General features: G+C 36.0%; 1 protein-coding gene across 2 annotated transcripts in view; it reads right to left on the bottom strand.

Annotated features, from left to right (window-relative positions):
- Positions 1 to 9,201: 9,201 nt before the first annotated feature.
- Positions 9,202 to 15,102, bottom strand: part of CUL4A (cullin 4A) — a 65,090-nt gene continuing 59,189 nt past the window's right edge. For both annotated transcript variants that reach the window (XM_078147332.1, XM_020965149.2), the window contains 2 exons: positions 13,302 to 13,454; positions 9,202 to 10,662 (listed from right to left, as the gene is read on the bottom strand). In XM_078147332.1, the coding sequence (XP_078003458.1) occupies positions 10,567 to 10,662; positions 13,302 to 13,454 (249 nt within the window). In that variant the 3' untranslated portion in view covers positions 9,202 to 10,566. The remainder of the gene's footprint in view (positions 10,663 to 13,301; positions 13,455 to 15,102) is intronic.

Genomic DNA, 15,102 nt, shown 5'->3' with positions numbered 1-15,102 from the left:
TTGACTCATACTGAGCTTGTAAATCCACTAAAACCCTCAAGTTATTATTTTTTTTTCAGACAAGCTACTATCTAACCACGCCTCCCCATCTTCTTGGTAAAATCAATTTCTTGAACCCAGGCATGAGATTTTACATTATGTTTTCCTTATTTAATTCCATCTCATTAGATCCAGTAGATGTTCTAGTCTATCAAGACCTTTTAGATTTTAATCCTGTTATCCACTATGTTATCTAGTATATCTAGTATACCATTGGTATACTGATCCACTTTTCACAAAAACAGATCAAAAAAAGTATTTCAGAAAGAACACAAAGTCAAGCACAGATTCCTGGGGCATGATATGGAACCATGACTGACTACTCTTTGAGTCAGTTCTGAATCTAGCTATTAGACTGTCTTTTAGCCCATACCTTAGTAGACTCCTCAACCAAGGCTTCAGCCTCTTCACACCTTCAGGCATCACAATCGTCATTTTCTTCTTCCTTTCCAACCTCCATTAGTCAGTATAGAAGGTCTTGCTTTTACACAAGATCAGGCCTCTGAACCTGAAAAAGTAGCCTGGAGGCTGGCAGCACACCTTTTGCAGCCAGATTGTTCCTACTGATGACAGTCTGGCTGTGGCCAGGGTGATTGTGCCTCAACTTGCTTGCATGCTCTGTGGAATCTCAAAGGAGACTAGGTGATTGGCAAGTTCCAAATTGTCCTTCACCACCCAAGAGTATTGCTATATTTGCCCCATATGTCAGACCCTTTGTGTGGAAAAACCAATTAAAATGAGAGCGGCATCTCTTTTCCCCTCTCAATGTTCAAGCTAATTTTATTGGAATAATAAATGTTTTAATTATAAATATGTTCTTATTATTGTATCATGTTTTTATGATGGATTGAACCCTAGACTCAATGACAGTTACAAAAAAAAAAGAACGAAAACTATTGGAGAGATTTCATACCACAATTTGGAGTACCACTGTTCATCAGCAGTGATTCAGGGACTCACTTGATGGCCAAGTAATTAAGGAAATTTGTAAAGCTCTACAAATTCAACAGCATGTCCACTGCCCTCAATCAGCAGGACTAGTAAAAATACAGATCAGTATCTTGAAAAATGAGCTGGTCAAGGTATATGGCAAAACTGGTCTAAAATGTCTAGATACCTTATCACTTGTTCTTCTGAATGTGAAATCCACCCCAAGTAGAAAAACTGTTCTTAGCTTTCATGAAGTACTCATGAGAAAACTGATGAGAATCCTGGTAGCATCCTCACTCTTTCCCTCTTTTATGCAAATCTTTATTTGGCTGATGACATGTTGAATTATTGCAGGACATTGATAAAATGTTAAGGGGCTCCATTCACAGGTCCTAGATGTACAAACAGTGCCAACTTCTTATAATCTCGGAGACTAGATCCATATAAAAGTCCTTCAAGGAAAGCTTTAGAAGCTTACTGGAAGGAACCCTTATCTTGTTTGCTAATCACCAATACTGCTATTAAACGTCAAAGTTTTCAATCCTGTATCCACAATTCACCCCATAAAATGCTTCAGTCCCTTTAGAAGCTGACATAGTAATGAAAGGGCAGGGTGAAAGTCTAGGTAACTTCTCCACAGCCCTAAAAGAGAATTTGCCACTCCATAGCAAAATGGATATGACTTTACACAAGATCTACAACTTCAGGGACAAAAAGATCAATCATTAAGCCCATGTGAATAGTTCTAACTAAGGTCTTTTAAGATTTTTTGGACAGATTCTCATGTCTAGATTTTGTAGAAACCAAATCATCAATGATGACTTCTCCTTCATCTACTGATGTCAGTTTTTTTATACTGAACCAGCACAGGTGATATAGCGGACAGAGTGCTGGACTTAGAGTCAGGAACCCCTGAGTTTGAATTCTCCCTCAAATACTTAGCCTTGTGACCCTGGGCAAGTCACAGAATCTCTCTCAATCTCAGTTTCTTCATTTGTAGAATAGGAATGATAATAGTACCTACTTCACAGGATTGCTGGATCAAATGAGTTAATATGTGTAAAGAGCTTTGTAAAGCACAAAATGCTATATTTGTCATTATATGTAGCCTAAAGGATGACAACAGGTATGAAATGAGACCTTAGAATTAACAGATTGTAGGGGCAGCCAGGTGGCGCAGTGGATAGAGCACTGGCCCTGGAGTCAGGAGAACCTGAGTTCAAATCCAGTCTCAGACACATAACACTCGCTAGCTGTGTGACCCTGGGCACCCTAATTGCCTCACAAAAAAAATAATTAACAGACTGTGCCTGAGATCAGTTTGTGTAATCAGGGTTACATGACTTCCCAGGGTCACATAGGTAGTTAAATGTGAGGCCAAATTTGAACTCAGGTCCTCCTAACTCCAGGGCCATTGCTCTATCTACTGCACCACCTGGCTGCCCCTAAAGTCCTCCCTTGAAGAGGACTTTATTCTTCTTCCAGACATAACTCTGACTCTCCAGACATCATCATCTTCATGCCTCACCTGCTTTCTCACCCTCTGGCCCTGCAGCCCATTGTTTTCATTGATGTGTTCTTCCTGGAACCTCCATTTTGAGGAAGGCCCCAGGCCAGCCACCCTTCATGCCTCTCCCAGCACTCCTTTTGCTTCTCCAAATTCTGCTGCCATGCCCTGAAGTAGATGCTTTCCCTTGCCTCCTGTTCAGCCTTCATGCCCCTAACTGTCCTGTTTTATGTATTGTCTTTCCCCATTAGAATATAAGCTCTTTGAGGGCAAGGACTTTCTTTAGTGTAGTTCCTGGCAAATATTAAGGACTTACTTAATGTGTGTTGACTGTTTCAGGGAATGATCTTAATTCTCTGAAAGACAGAATGTGTAGCTTGATTATAGGATCATAGTCTTAGAGTGGGAACTTCTTAGAGGCTATCAAGTGCAAGCTCCTCATTTTACAAATGAGAAAACTGAGGCATTAAGAAGTCAAAATATTTTACCCAGAGTGACAAAGGTGGCGAGTGTCTGAGGTGGTATTTGAAGCTAGCTCTGCCCAATTCCAAGTTCATTGCCCTCTTAACAATAGCACATTCCCTCTCAACCGAATGAGATGAGTAGAAGGAATTGATGAAAAACCAAAATTAAGTGGGAGTGTTTAATTTTAACAAAATTAAATATCCCTTTTGTTCACCTTTAGTTTGAGGAAAGCTTATCTTCTTCAAGGTGTACGCAAACATTAACATTGACCACTTGCTTAATAATTCTAAAAACTCTAATTGAAATGATGTGTTTTTGTTCTATTCTAGCTATGGAATTTCTTCTTTTGTTTCACAATTACTATGAAATGTGAGTTGGAAACTGCTTAGGGCAGGACTAAATAGATATGGAGCTGACAGATTTGGCCAAAATCCAAGTGGATTATTTTTCTTCCACATCTACAGCTTTCCATTATTTTCTCAAGAAATTACTTTCCTATGCTATTTCACTTGTTCTCGTCAGCTCCTGTGTATTCAATTATCTCTATGATCATGATTCTCAGAACTACTTATCCAGCCCTGATCTTTCTCCACCTCTTGTCTCCCATCTCCAACTGCTTCCTGCCTTTCCTGACTTCCTTCAAGTCCCTGCTAAAATCCCACTTTCTATAAGAAGGCTTTCCTGGATCTCCCTTAATGCTAATTTCCACCTTCTGTTAATTACCTATAGTTTATCCTGTGTATTTCTGGTTTGTACATAATTGTTTGTAGATTGTCTCACCTACTAGACTGAGCTCCCTGAGAGCAGGGACTGTCTTTTGCTTTTCTTTGTATCCTCAATTTCTTAGTACAGCTCTTTGGCACATAGCAAGGGCTTAATAAATGCTTGACTGACTATTGGACATCTTGAACTGTCCTGTAGACATCTTAAACATGTTGCAAAATGAATTCATCAGCTTTCCCAAGCCCTCTCTTCTTCATAACTTTCCTATTACTGTCAAGGACACCACCATCCTTCTAGTCACCCAGGTTTCATCCTCAACTCATCACTCTCTTACCGCCACTCCCATATCTAATCAGTTGCCAAGTCCTGTAGATTCTACCTTCTCATACACACCCACTTTTCTCCTCTGAGCTGTTACCCCACTGGTACAGGCCCTCATCACCTCCTGCCTGGATTACTGCACTTGCCCACTGATGGGTCTGCCCACCCCAAATCTCTCCCCGCTGTGGTACATCTTCTACTCAGTCATCAAATTGATCTAAAGAGCTGTCATGACCACGTCAGTCTTCTAATCAATCAACTCTGTTACCTCTAGGATCAAATATAAACTCTCTGGCTTTTAAAGCCCTTCAAGACATGGTCCTTCCTACTTTTCTAGTAATGTTACACCTTAGTCCCCACCCTGCACTCAGTGATCCACTAACAGAAGGACCTTATTGTTCCTTCAACAAGATAATCCATCATCTCTTGACTCTAGGCATTTTCATTAGCTGTCCCCCCATGCCTAGAATTCTTTCCCTCTTTATGGCTTCCCTGGCTTCCTCCAATCTCAGCTAAAATTCCTTCTACAAGAAGCCTTTTCTGATCCCCTCTAATGCTAGTGCCTTCTCTCTGTGAATATCTCCAATTACTCCTGTATATAGATTGTTTGTATATCACTGTACCTCCAAGGGCTTACACATAGTCTAACTGTACTAAAATCCAAATTATATCTTACAGCATTGTCTTGATCTACTAATTAAGGAACCCTGTCAAAATTAGTCTGGCACCACTAGTTCTTGCTGAAACCAAGTAGCCTTTTGAGGGGTTTCCTTTTAATAGCTGTTTACTAAAATGTTCTAAAAATCTGGCCGAGAATCTGTACAATACCAATTTCATTAGCCTATAGTTTGCATAATCTTCCTTTTTTGGGTATAAGCACCTTCTTCAGGTCTGTCGGAACTCTCAATGATCTTTCAGAAATTCATCTGGTCTAGGTGAAATGAATTTTAGATCTCTTACTATTTCCTTATTTATACTATGTCTTAACTCTTCTCACCTAGCCCTAGACCAGTGATTTTATTGATATAGGGGAAGTCCTGAAGAGAAAGTTCCCTTGACCAAAGACAGCCAATTGGCCCTGGCTCTGAAATTTATAATCCCAAGTGAGCTCCCTGGGCTGCTGAGGGGCCAAGTGATGGGCCCAGAATCACACAGCCATCGTTTGCAAGGAGGACTGGCATCTAGGTTTTCCTGATTCTATAGCCAACTCTGTCCAGTTATAGCTGCCATTTTTGGTCCAATCTTTTGTGGACTTTTTTTTTTTTAGCCCTGGGGAACTTAAATAACTTCCCAAGTCCCAAACCCTTCTGTTGTCTAGCTTTCCTGGTTAGCTCAAGCTCATTCTAAGCTTTGGCACTAACATGATTTTTACAGGATTGTCCTACGCTTTTGTGATCATACTGTCCCCCATTGAAAGTATTAGACAGAGATAAGCTGGACTGTGGAGGAACAGAAAGCTTTCCTTCCCCCTACTAACATTACCTTTTTACCAATTCATTCACTTGACTTACATTTTCCTACCTTCCCTAATGAATTACCTACTCCTTGAGTCCTTTGCAAGTCTTTTCTCATTTCTTTTTCTCCTCCCACTTTTCTTCAAGTTCTCTCACATTTAATTTCTAATAAGTTGGTTTGCCAAAAACCAAAACAATGAATGTAATTCAAACTTCCCATGTTCTCCAAATTGGTTTAGAATACTCGGCTTTGTCTTCCAAATTGCTTGTAGGCAGATAGTTCACCATGTAAGAACTTCTTTAAAACTTTTATATCCTTATTTACTATATTGTTTTATCTTAACAACTAGACCAGAGGTTCCCAAACTCATTTGGCCTACTGCCCCTTTTAAAAAAAAATCACTCACCCCCACCCCCAATCTACTTCCCTTAATCTTTTAATGGTTTGCATCATTTCAAAAAAATATAAAGTTTTTTTTTTAATTTAATAATTTATTGTAAATTTCTGGGTTTTCTTCCTGCACTGAAATTTTGACGATGCACTACTGGTCATGTAGCTATATAGTATTATATTGTAAACAAATCATTACACCCACATTCCTGCCCAAGCATGCTGGACTTCCCAATAATGCACTGCCTGCCAGCACTGGCTTAAGACCTGTCGGTAGACTTGGCCACTGATGGGTTATAACTTGCATTTTGTGGTTTATTTGGAAAATAATGTAATCACTATGACTTTATTACACAACAGATGAAACAGGTATGAAGTTTTTCAAAATGTTCCTCTTTCCTTATGCTTTCACCACTGCCTTATTTTTATTCAATGCCCCCCAGTTGCTACTACTGCCCACCCTGGATTGTACCAGCATCCCCCCAGGGGGTGGTATTGCCCACTTTGGGAACCTACAAACTTGACAATTACACCTTCCTTTCCTTTCTCTCAACAATATGGCAGCTAGGTCTAACTTTTCTTTGCTCCATCATCTTCATTTTTACTATTTCATTCACTTAACTTACCTTTCCTTATGAACTACCTACTCCTTGATGCCCTTTCTTCAAGTTTCTTCTAAAAGTTCTCCTACATTTAATTTTGTCTTCTTCACAAGTCATCCTAACTACTTTCACCATTTCCTTTTCCTATTAAACTAAAATCCTTCTCCAGCTCCCTTTGCCACACAGCCTTCTCCTTTGGAAGCCAAAAGTAGGATTGTAGATTTATTCTTCCTTTCACAGCATAGACTCAATAATAGTTCTATAAGGCACTATTTTCCACATCTGAATCCTGTTATCTTCAATCCCAGGTCATCCTCACCAACTGCTTTCTCTCTCCTAACCCAATTACTCAATATTCCTAGAAGAAATCAGAAAACTAAGCAGTGTCTGTCACCAATTAATGCTGTCAACTGGGCTCTCACCTATCCAAGGTAATTTACATACCTGATTTATTACTTCCTATACTTTCTATAACAACTGCCCCAAACCTCATCTCTCCCTAAGTTCTACTCTTATTCCCTCCTCCCTTTTCAGCATGGCTTGTCTCTTACTTTTTGGGATTTTAGACCATTTGTATTGGGCTCCCTCATTTTCTCTTCAAATCTTCTCTTTATCTTCACTTATCTTCTTTTAACTTCAGTCTCACGGATGTAGTGGCTTTTCCTGGGACCTCATTCTAATATCAATTATTCTTCTTTCTCAATCTCTTCAATTTCTTCCTCTCTACTTGTTCCTTCCTCACTGCCTACAAACATGGTCACACACTGCCAGGCAAATAGTAAGTGCTTAATAAATGATTATTGACAAGCTTAGGATCCTTTTTCCCCTCTAATACCACCTTTAAATAATGCTGTCACCCACTTAGGCTTTTGTCCTATATCCCTTCTCTTTCGTGGCCTAAGCCCCAAGACCTACAAAGAGTAGCTTATGCTTATACATTGCAAGATCCCTTGTGATTTTTGATCTCACCAGTTCCTTGACATAACTCTCAAAGGACACCAATGACCTCTCAATCAGGATGATTGTTTTTTGGAAGCACTACTATGAACATTCTGCAGCACTTCAGACTATTGACAACTCTATGCCTGGATAGTCATAAACTCTTGGTTTATGTGACAGTAGTCTCTTATGAGTCTCATGATGCCTGACTGCACCTTTCTCTCTTTTGCTGGTTCATCCTCTTCTTCTTGTTTCTTAAGTGTCGAGGGTGATAGCTCAAATTTCTATAGGTACAGAAAATGATTTTATACACATTTCATTTATCAATACCACCTTGTAAGATGATGCAGGTATTATCCCCATTTTACAGATGAGGAAAGACTTCCATGGTCCCTAGACTAATTCTCTCTGATGCTATCAATTCACTCTCTCTTCAGTTATTGTTACTATAGGAAAAGGGATGGTCTCAATTTCTGTAATATTATTTTCTGGGTGCCACTAGTGATAGCACAGAAATGCTTAAGAAGACAACATCATAGCAGTATGATACTAAAATTGATTTAAACTGTGTTTTGAATGTTAGAAAAATCTTTTTTTAATCAGCCTGATGAAGTTATGAAACGAAATACAAGAATTTTAAATTTTTACCTTCCTGGCATAACCAAATTACAAATATATAATGTTCACTGTCATTGAAAAAGAAAATGACAACTTTTGTATTCAGAGCTATTTACATTATCTTTATTTTGTGACTTGGTTAAACTTTTTCCTTCAAAAATGCAAATGTTTGTATTTTTGCACTAATCTAATTTTATTGGTGCTACATCCTGCTAAATGGACTCGACAAAATATGAACAAAAGAATACTGATGAAAACAGAAATAGGGAGAGGGGAAAGGAGATAAGATTGAGATGATGTTTTTCAAGATTTGCTAGGAAACTAGCTAGTCCTTTACACAGTTAAGTAGCATTTTCAAGCACAGAATCTTTTTAAGTATGAAATGCAACAATGTACCTATCACTCTACATAGAACAACTTTTCAAACACTGAGGATGGTACATGTACGATGAAATTTTTTACTATAGAATAAAATAGTGCTTCTCATGATGAATCAAACTTTGTGGATTCAACTGTCACAGTTAGGTTATCTGTTGATTCATTTTATGAATATAGGTAAAAACAAATTTGAAGGACAGGATTTTTAAATGACACTGACAAACTTAGAAAAAACAGAATTGGAACTGGAACTAGTGCTTACAGCTCAAAGATGGGGATTTACCAGTAATAGCAGAAAAACAGGGTCATCTCTGAAAACAGTAGGAATAAAAATCTAACTAGTCAAAACAGAGCATTAAAAAGCATTGACAGGTTTTTGAGATCATAGGGAAAACAAAAAATTTCAGCAACATTGCCATCATTTTCCTTCCCTCAAGGCAGTGTATGGTAAAATATGATTAGGGAAGAATGACCTGGTCTTTATAGTCACTGATGCTGTCTGCTCCTTTTTTGGAGAGGGGTATTTTGAATCTATGCAGAGCTATGTAGCTTAACCAAAAATTGTTTGCCTGGTGCTTGCATCAAACGTGTAGATATGATGGCTAAAAAGTTATGAGAAATTTGTATTTCACATATCACAAAATTTTATTTCTGTAATCTTTAGGCAAATTAAACTAATTTTATTCAAAATATAAGTCTACATTAAATTACAATATTAACAATCTCTAGACATAGTTCTTGAACTTAATATATATGCAGTAGAAATCTATTTGGCTTCTATATACTACATCCTGTAGAACCAAGAAAAAGAAATAAAAGCAATGGAAATGATGATGCCTGAAGAAAGAATGAGGACTTTAATACGAAAATCCATAAGATGTCACATTTTAAACAATGCATGTTTTAAAAGGGGGATTTAATTGTGCACAAAATCAAATTACATAAATTTAGTATTTTCTGAAAAGTATTGCTTAAACACTTATGTCATGATCAAAACTCCTTTGGTAGCTTTTAATCAAAATGAAACATGCTATTATGCAAATCCAGTAAAATATACAGAGGTACTTGTAAATGTTATCACAAAAAGTATCTTGCTCATAGTTACCATACTATATAGCTACATAACTTCCATTCTTTAATTCAAACCCACTTACATATATACAATATGAAACAAGATACCAACAAAATTCTTTTAGCCTCTCTAGACAAAATAACCTCTGCTTTCACAACATCAAGACTTTAAAAAGCCTTTGATAAATTTTTTTTTACAGTGGTAGAGCACATAGTATGATTACTATCCTTGTGCATGACTGTAAAAACACAACCAAGGTTTACTGTAGCAATACTATAGTTACAGTAAATAAAATCAAATAGCAGTAACCCTAATGCAGAAAACTGGGTCCGCTAGACTCAATCTTAAAATGTCAAACAAAAAAGAACAAACCAAAAAACACAAATCCCAAACATGAAATTCACAAATGAATACCGTAGCTAAAATACAGAATCTGATGGTTCACTATATTTCAACATAAGCATCCTCTTGGCACTTCAGAGATCTTACTTAGAAACCTGATTTATAAAAAACCAGTCTGCAAAGTTTAAAACTACCTGAAAATAAATGAAACAGAAATAGATACTGGTATTCATGGTGCATAATTCAAAAGTCAGTGTATTTCAACACTGAAATGTTTCTGCCTAAGTGTTCATCAATTAAGGTTTCTTGTTTTCGTAAATACCTAAGTAATCTTTGTAGCTAGAGAATGCAGCATTTAGGGTCTTTTTTTTTTTAATGATGTGCATTCATGATCACACACAAATCCAAACCAAACTTTCGGTGTTTTGTCACAGAAAAAAAGTCCACAAGAGGAAATGTCTTTTAATTGGTATCTTCCTGTCCAACTTCAAAATTATTTTGTACAGAGCAGTAGAAACAATCTTAATGGTCTAACAGAATAAGAGGAAGATTGGGGGGTAGTGGGGTTGGGGAAGAGGAGATGTATGCCATTTAAAAATCACTAAGGATGATCCAAGAAACATTTCCTTTGCTTTTCTCATCCACAGCAGTGCATGCAGCTGATTGAACCATATGCATCAACCTGAAAATCTGCTGAAAGTAGGTCTGGAAACAGCATCGGTATGTTTCAGTGTCCTGAAGATACATTCTAGTGTTTTATGAAAAACAGTCTGTTGTCGTCTTCATTATGCAACATAGTGGTACTGATTAGGGTTGTCTTTGTCTCTTTCCATATAGTCTCTGTCTATTAGAGATTCAATTCTCTTTTTCAAATCTCCAGGCTAAAAGAAAATATTATAGTGGTGTTAGACTTCCTAATATAGGAGATGATTAAAAAGGAGCAATGTATTAATATTCACCTTTATATTTGCTCTTAGAAGCTGGAGAAAACAATTAGTGAATTTATGAATTTTCCTGTGTATATATCATTAATACTAAATACTAATACAGATACTAAATGTTAGCTTAAGTCATGTTATAATCAGCTATTATTATTTCCCTTGAAAGTTTTTCCATATAAAAGTGATAGTTGATGGTTACCTGATGTGAAATATAAAAATTGCTTAGTAGTTACTAATCAATATAAATTGTTAGGCAAATATTTTTTAAAAAGGAAAATTTATTAATTTTCAAGTGTATTATAGTCAACAAATGTAAATATTTCCTTCAATTATTATACCACACATACTTACACTGGAAAACAGAAATACCAGATGGTCTCAAGGATATTTGTGAACACCGATAAAGAGCCAGCATGGGTTCGTTAAGAACCTCTGTGTCTTTTTTGACAGGGTTATTATTATACTGGTAGGACCGGGAAATACTACAAAGAGTGTTGAAAAGCCTCGCAAAATCCAAGTCCAAGAGTATGTTCTCTAAGTTTTCTTGTGGGCAAGACATAAATAAATGATAGAATGATAGTAAAGTGGATCTTGAAATGGCTGAACTAGAACCAAGCAGTGCTAATGAATGAATCAGTGCCAATGTAGAGAGAGCTTTCTAGGAGAATGCAATAAAGCTCGGTTCTGTTCAACTTTTTTATCAATTATTTGGATGAAGATACAGATGGCATGCTTATCAAATCTGCAGATCAAATGAAGCTGGGAGGAAGCACAAATATATACTGGAAAACATAAGGATCCCTAAAGGTCTTTTTGCCACATGAAAAATAAGCATAAAATCTAAGATGAAATGTAATATGTGGGCTGCAAATCTAAACTGATTTATCATTAAGTTAAGTTATAGTGTCTAGAATGAGAGGAGATAGTCCTATGAAAATACTTACTTTGAATTTACAAGTACAAATAAATCAAGGCATGTAGGTGTTTCCATAACTCCAAGAAGCTATTTAATGTCACATTAAATAAAAAACATATTTGTATTCATTTGTAATATTTAGTCTATGACAGTTTCCCTTAATAGCTCATGTGGGGGATGACAGTAAGTTCTTCAAGTCTATGAAATCAGTATGAGTCCTGGGAGATCCTACCAAATTAAATAAGACACTGGCTAAATTTGCTGACAATGTGATTTGGTTTTTTGGTCATAAAAATTCATAAAAATCACCTAGAAAGGTAAAAAGGGCCTGAAATGTTTCAGAGGAAAAAGCATTCACATAATTGTTCAAATAATGGGTTCTTGGAAGTATTACAGGTATACAAGATATATGACTGACATATATAACAGATATACAATGTTTATGATACAGAAGTTCATATAAATAGATTCAGTAGAAACCAATATATTTTATTTAGTTATCAGAAAACCACCTCTGGTTCTATACCATATCCTAACCCTTATTAATAATATGCTGTCAGATGTAGTAATGGAAAGTTCATATTTAAAAATAGGGGTCAATGGCATAAACAAACCGAACAAGACAATGGGATAAACAATAAACAAACAATACCTTCTTTAGACTTTAATAACTGTTTCACACATACAGACATTATTTTTGCTGTGTGATATATAATTCAGATTAAAAAGCACAAATGAACTCACAATAGCTTTTTGTCATCTATTTTCTCAAATAATAGATAAAAATAGTATAACTATCATTCAAGTGAGGATTCATAAAATTTTTCATTGTTAAAAAGGACCATTCATATTCACAGGTTTGAAATCACTAGGATAGACAATTGTCATCCAGTTAAAGGATTCCAATTCTATAAAACACCTCTTCCACAGGAGTCAAATGTTAGAATCACTTAGGGAAATATGAAAGACATGAGATGAATGGGAAGAAGAAAACAAAGGAAGGTAGGGCAGCAGAGATAGAGATGTTAGAAAAAGATAGTGAAGATTTGGTAAGGAAGTATTTTCAGAAGAATTTTCTCTATCTTGGTTTAATTTTGCACATCCTTTGGTAGCGCATCACTGAAAACAGGATTGAGAAGAAAGAGACTAATATTGTTTGCCACTTCCTCACCACTCTGAATTCTTTCCCAAGTTATATAAAAAACATTCTAGAAGGTACTAACTAATGTAAAATGGAAAAATTTTCAACAATAAATTGTGAAAATCCCTTCCACCCATGTTACTTTTGTTAACTTTTAAAGTAACCACATGCAGTGACCTTCCAAATTTTCTGAGAAGGTCGCAGTGTACACATATTGAGGAAAAGTCCATGCAGAAGACTAAGCAGTATCCATCTTTTCCTTGTTTGAAAACATCAGCAGACTCACTGTTAGAGAATTAAAAAAAAATTGGACTAAAGGTCTGACCATTGCTTCCTGGTATGTTTCTATGCTCAGTTCAAAAGAAGATGTTAATTTTTGTGACACAGGCTTAGCTGATATGTGTGAAATGAGATTATGAATTAATCCCTTGATAGTTAAATGAACAAAACATACTTGACCGATGGTCAGTTAATAAAATATAACTTAAGTACTGTAATTCAATTTGAAGATATTATATTTACCTTTACTGGAAATTTCAGCTGATTATACAATTCAGAAACGAGAAGATTATGACCAAGGGTCTTCCTCATCTTCATTATTCGTACGATAGCGGCATCAATCTGATATTGTCTATCCTGAAACACTCGTTCTGTGGTGCTAACTTGTTCTTCAACCTAAAGTTTAATAATAATAAAATAATGAAATAAAGGAAACTTTTCAAAATTAGTTCCTTAATATCCCTGAATTCTAGAGAAAATAATTCTACATGGCAGGCCCAATCACAAATCAGACATAGATTATTTTGTTCTGCATTATAAGATTTTTAATGAAACCAATTTTTAATTCATTAAGTAATAATAACATAACTTATATAACACCTATTATACATCAGGCCCTTCACAAATATTATCTCATTTGATCCTTACCAACCCTGAGAGGTAGGTGCTATTATCCCCTCCATTTTAAAGCTGATTCAGACAGAGGTTGAGTGACTCACCAGGGATTCAGACAACTTGTTAAGTATTTGAGAATGGATTAGAACTCGGATCTTCCTCATTCTAGGCCCAGTACTCTATTTAATGTGCTAACAATGTGCTGCCTAGCTGCCTCTGTATATCTTAAAATAAGTGCAATTAAAGAGTGTGGGATCTGGAGCCAAAGCACTTACCATAACCAGTATGGTCTTGGGTAAGTCATTTCCCCTCCTCTGGGTTTCCTCATGAAAATGAGGGGGTTGGACTGGTGAAGCTGAAGATTCCTTCTAGCTTTTAATTTACAACCCTATGTCTATGGACACATGGATATGCAAACCTAACTGCACTTGCTGAGATATGAAAGATTTCATAAATCAAGGCAATAAACCAGCAATCTACATATATAATTAATTTTTATTTATGCAAGAATTTTAGGGTATTTCTTATCTGAACCTCTTTATTTTACCATTTGTAACAACTCTAGGTACATAAGTAAGGCAGTGTCTTGAACAAGGAGAGTGGTCAAATACTTGAATTATTTTAATTCCATGTTTAAAAAAATTATCTTGGCAATGATTTCTTTGTAAATAATTCATGTAAGAAAGTGATATAAATCTTAAGAGACTAAAAACCAGATTTCTAATTAGGTGAAGTGATTGAATTGCTCTCACACGAGTAGATTAGAACTATCAATCTGAACATATCACAAATGAACATTTCATAGAGAAGAACTAGGGGGGAGGGGAGTGTTAACATATACTCAATAGAAAGTATCTTGCTCTACCATACTATAATTTTCACAGGTTTGTTGATTCAGATCTGGTAAGGACTACAGAAATAATTTAATCTAGCTTTCTCTTTTCCGATGAGGAAAACAGGCTTGGAAAGGTTAAAGTAACCTGCCAGATATCACACAGGCAATAAGTTACACGGAGGGTTAGCATTTGGATATAGGTACTTGGAATTCAAATCCTGTGCTTTTTATATTATAATTTTACCATTTAGGATTATTTACATGAAATAATCCCAAATGGTAAAATTATGGCAAAAAAATAAAGATTATAAAACAAAGATATTCAGGGAAGCAGATATATATCTGCTTCCCTAAATGGACACATAGTTCACATACTTAAAATTATTTTAACTATTCACCTCTCTATATTCCATAATGTTACTATATAAAAAGTCTGGTTAGCCCCTACTTTTCATAATTTTTTCTCATATTTATATTTGCTATGAAAGTTATAAGATAATAAAGACTGAGGCTGAGCCTGGAAACCCACATCTAGGAAATGGCCTGGACCCTACTTACTGAAGAACCCCCAACTTGGGAATGACCTTGGCTTGT

The sequence above is a fragment of the Phascolarctos cinereus genome, unplaced genomic scaffold (assembly GCF_003287225.1).
Source record: "Phascolarctos cinereus isolate Bilbo 61053 unplaced genomic scaffold, phaCin_HiC Scaffold_7;HRSCAF=346, whole genome shotgun sequence".
Lineage (NCBI taxonomy): Eukaryota > Metazoa > Chordata > Mammalia > Diprotodontia > Phascolarctidae > Phascolarctos > Phascolarctos cinereus.
This window is presented reverse-complemented; position numbering and strand designations above follow the sequence as displayed.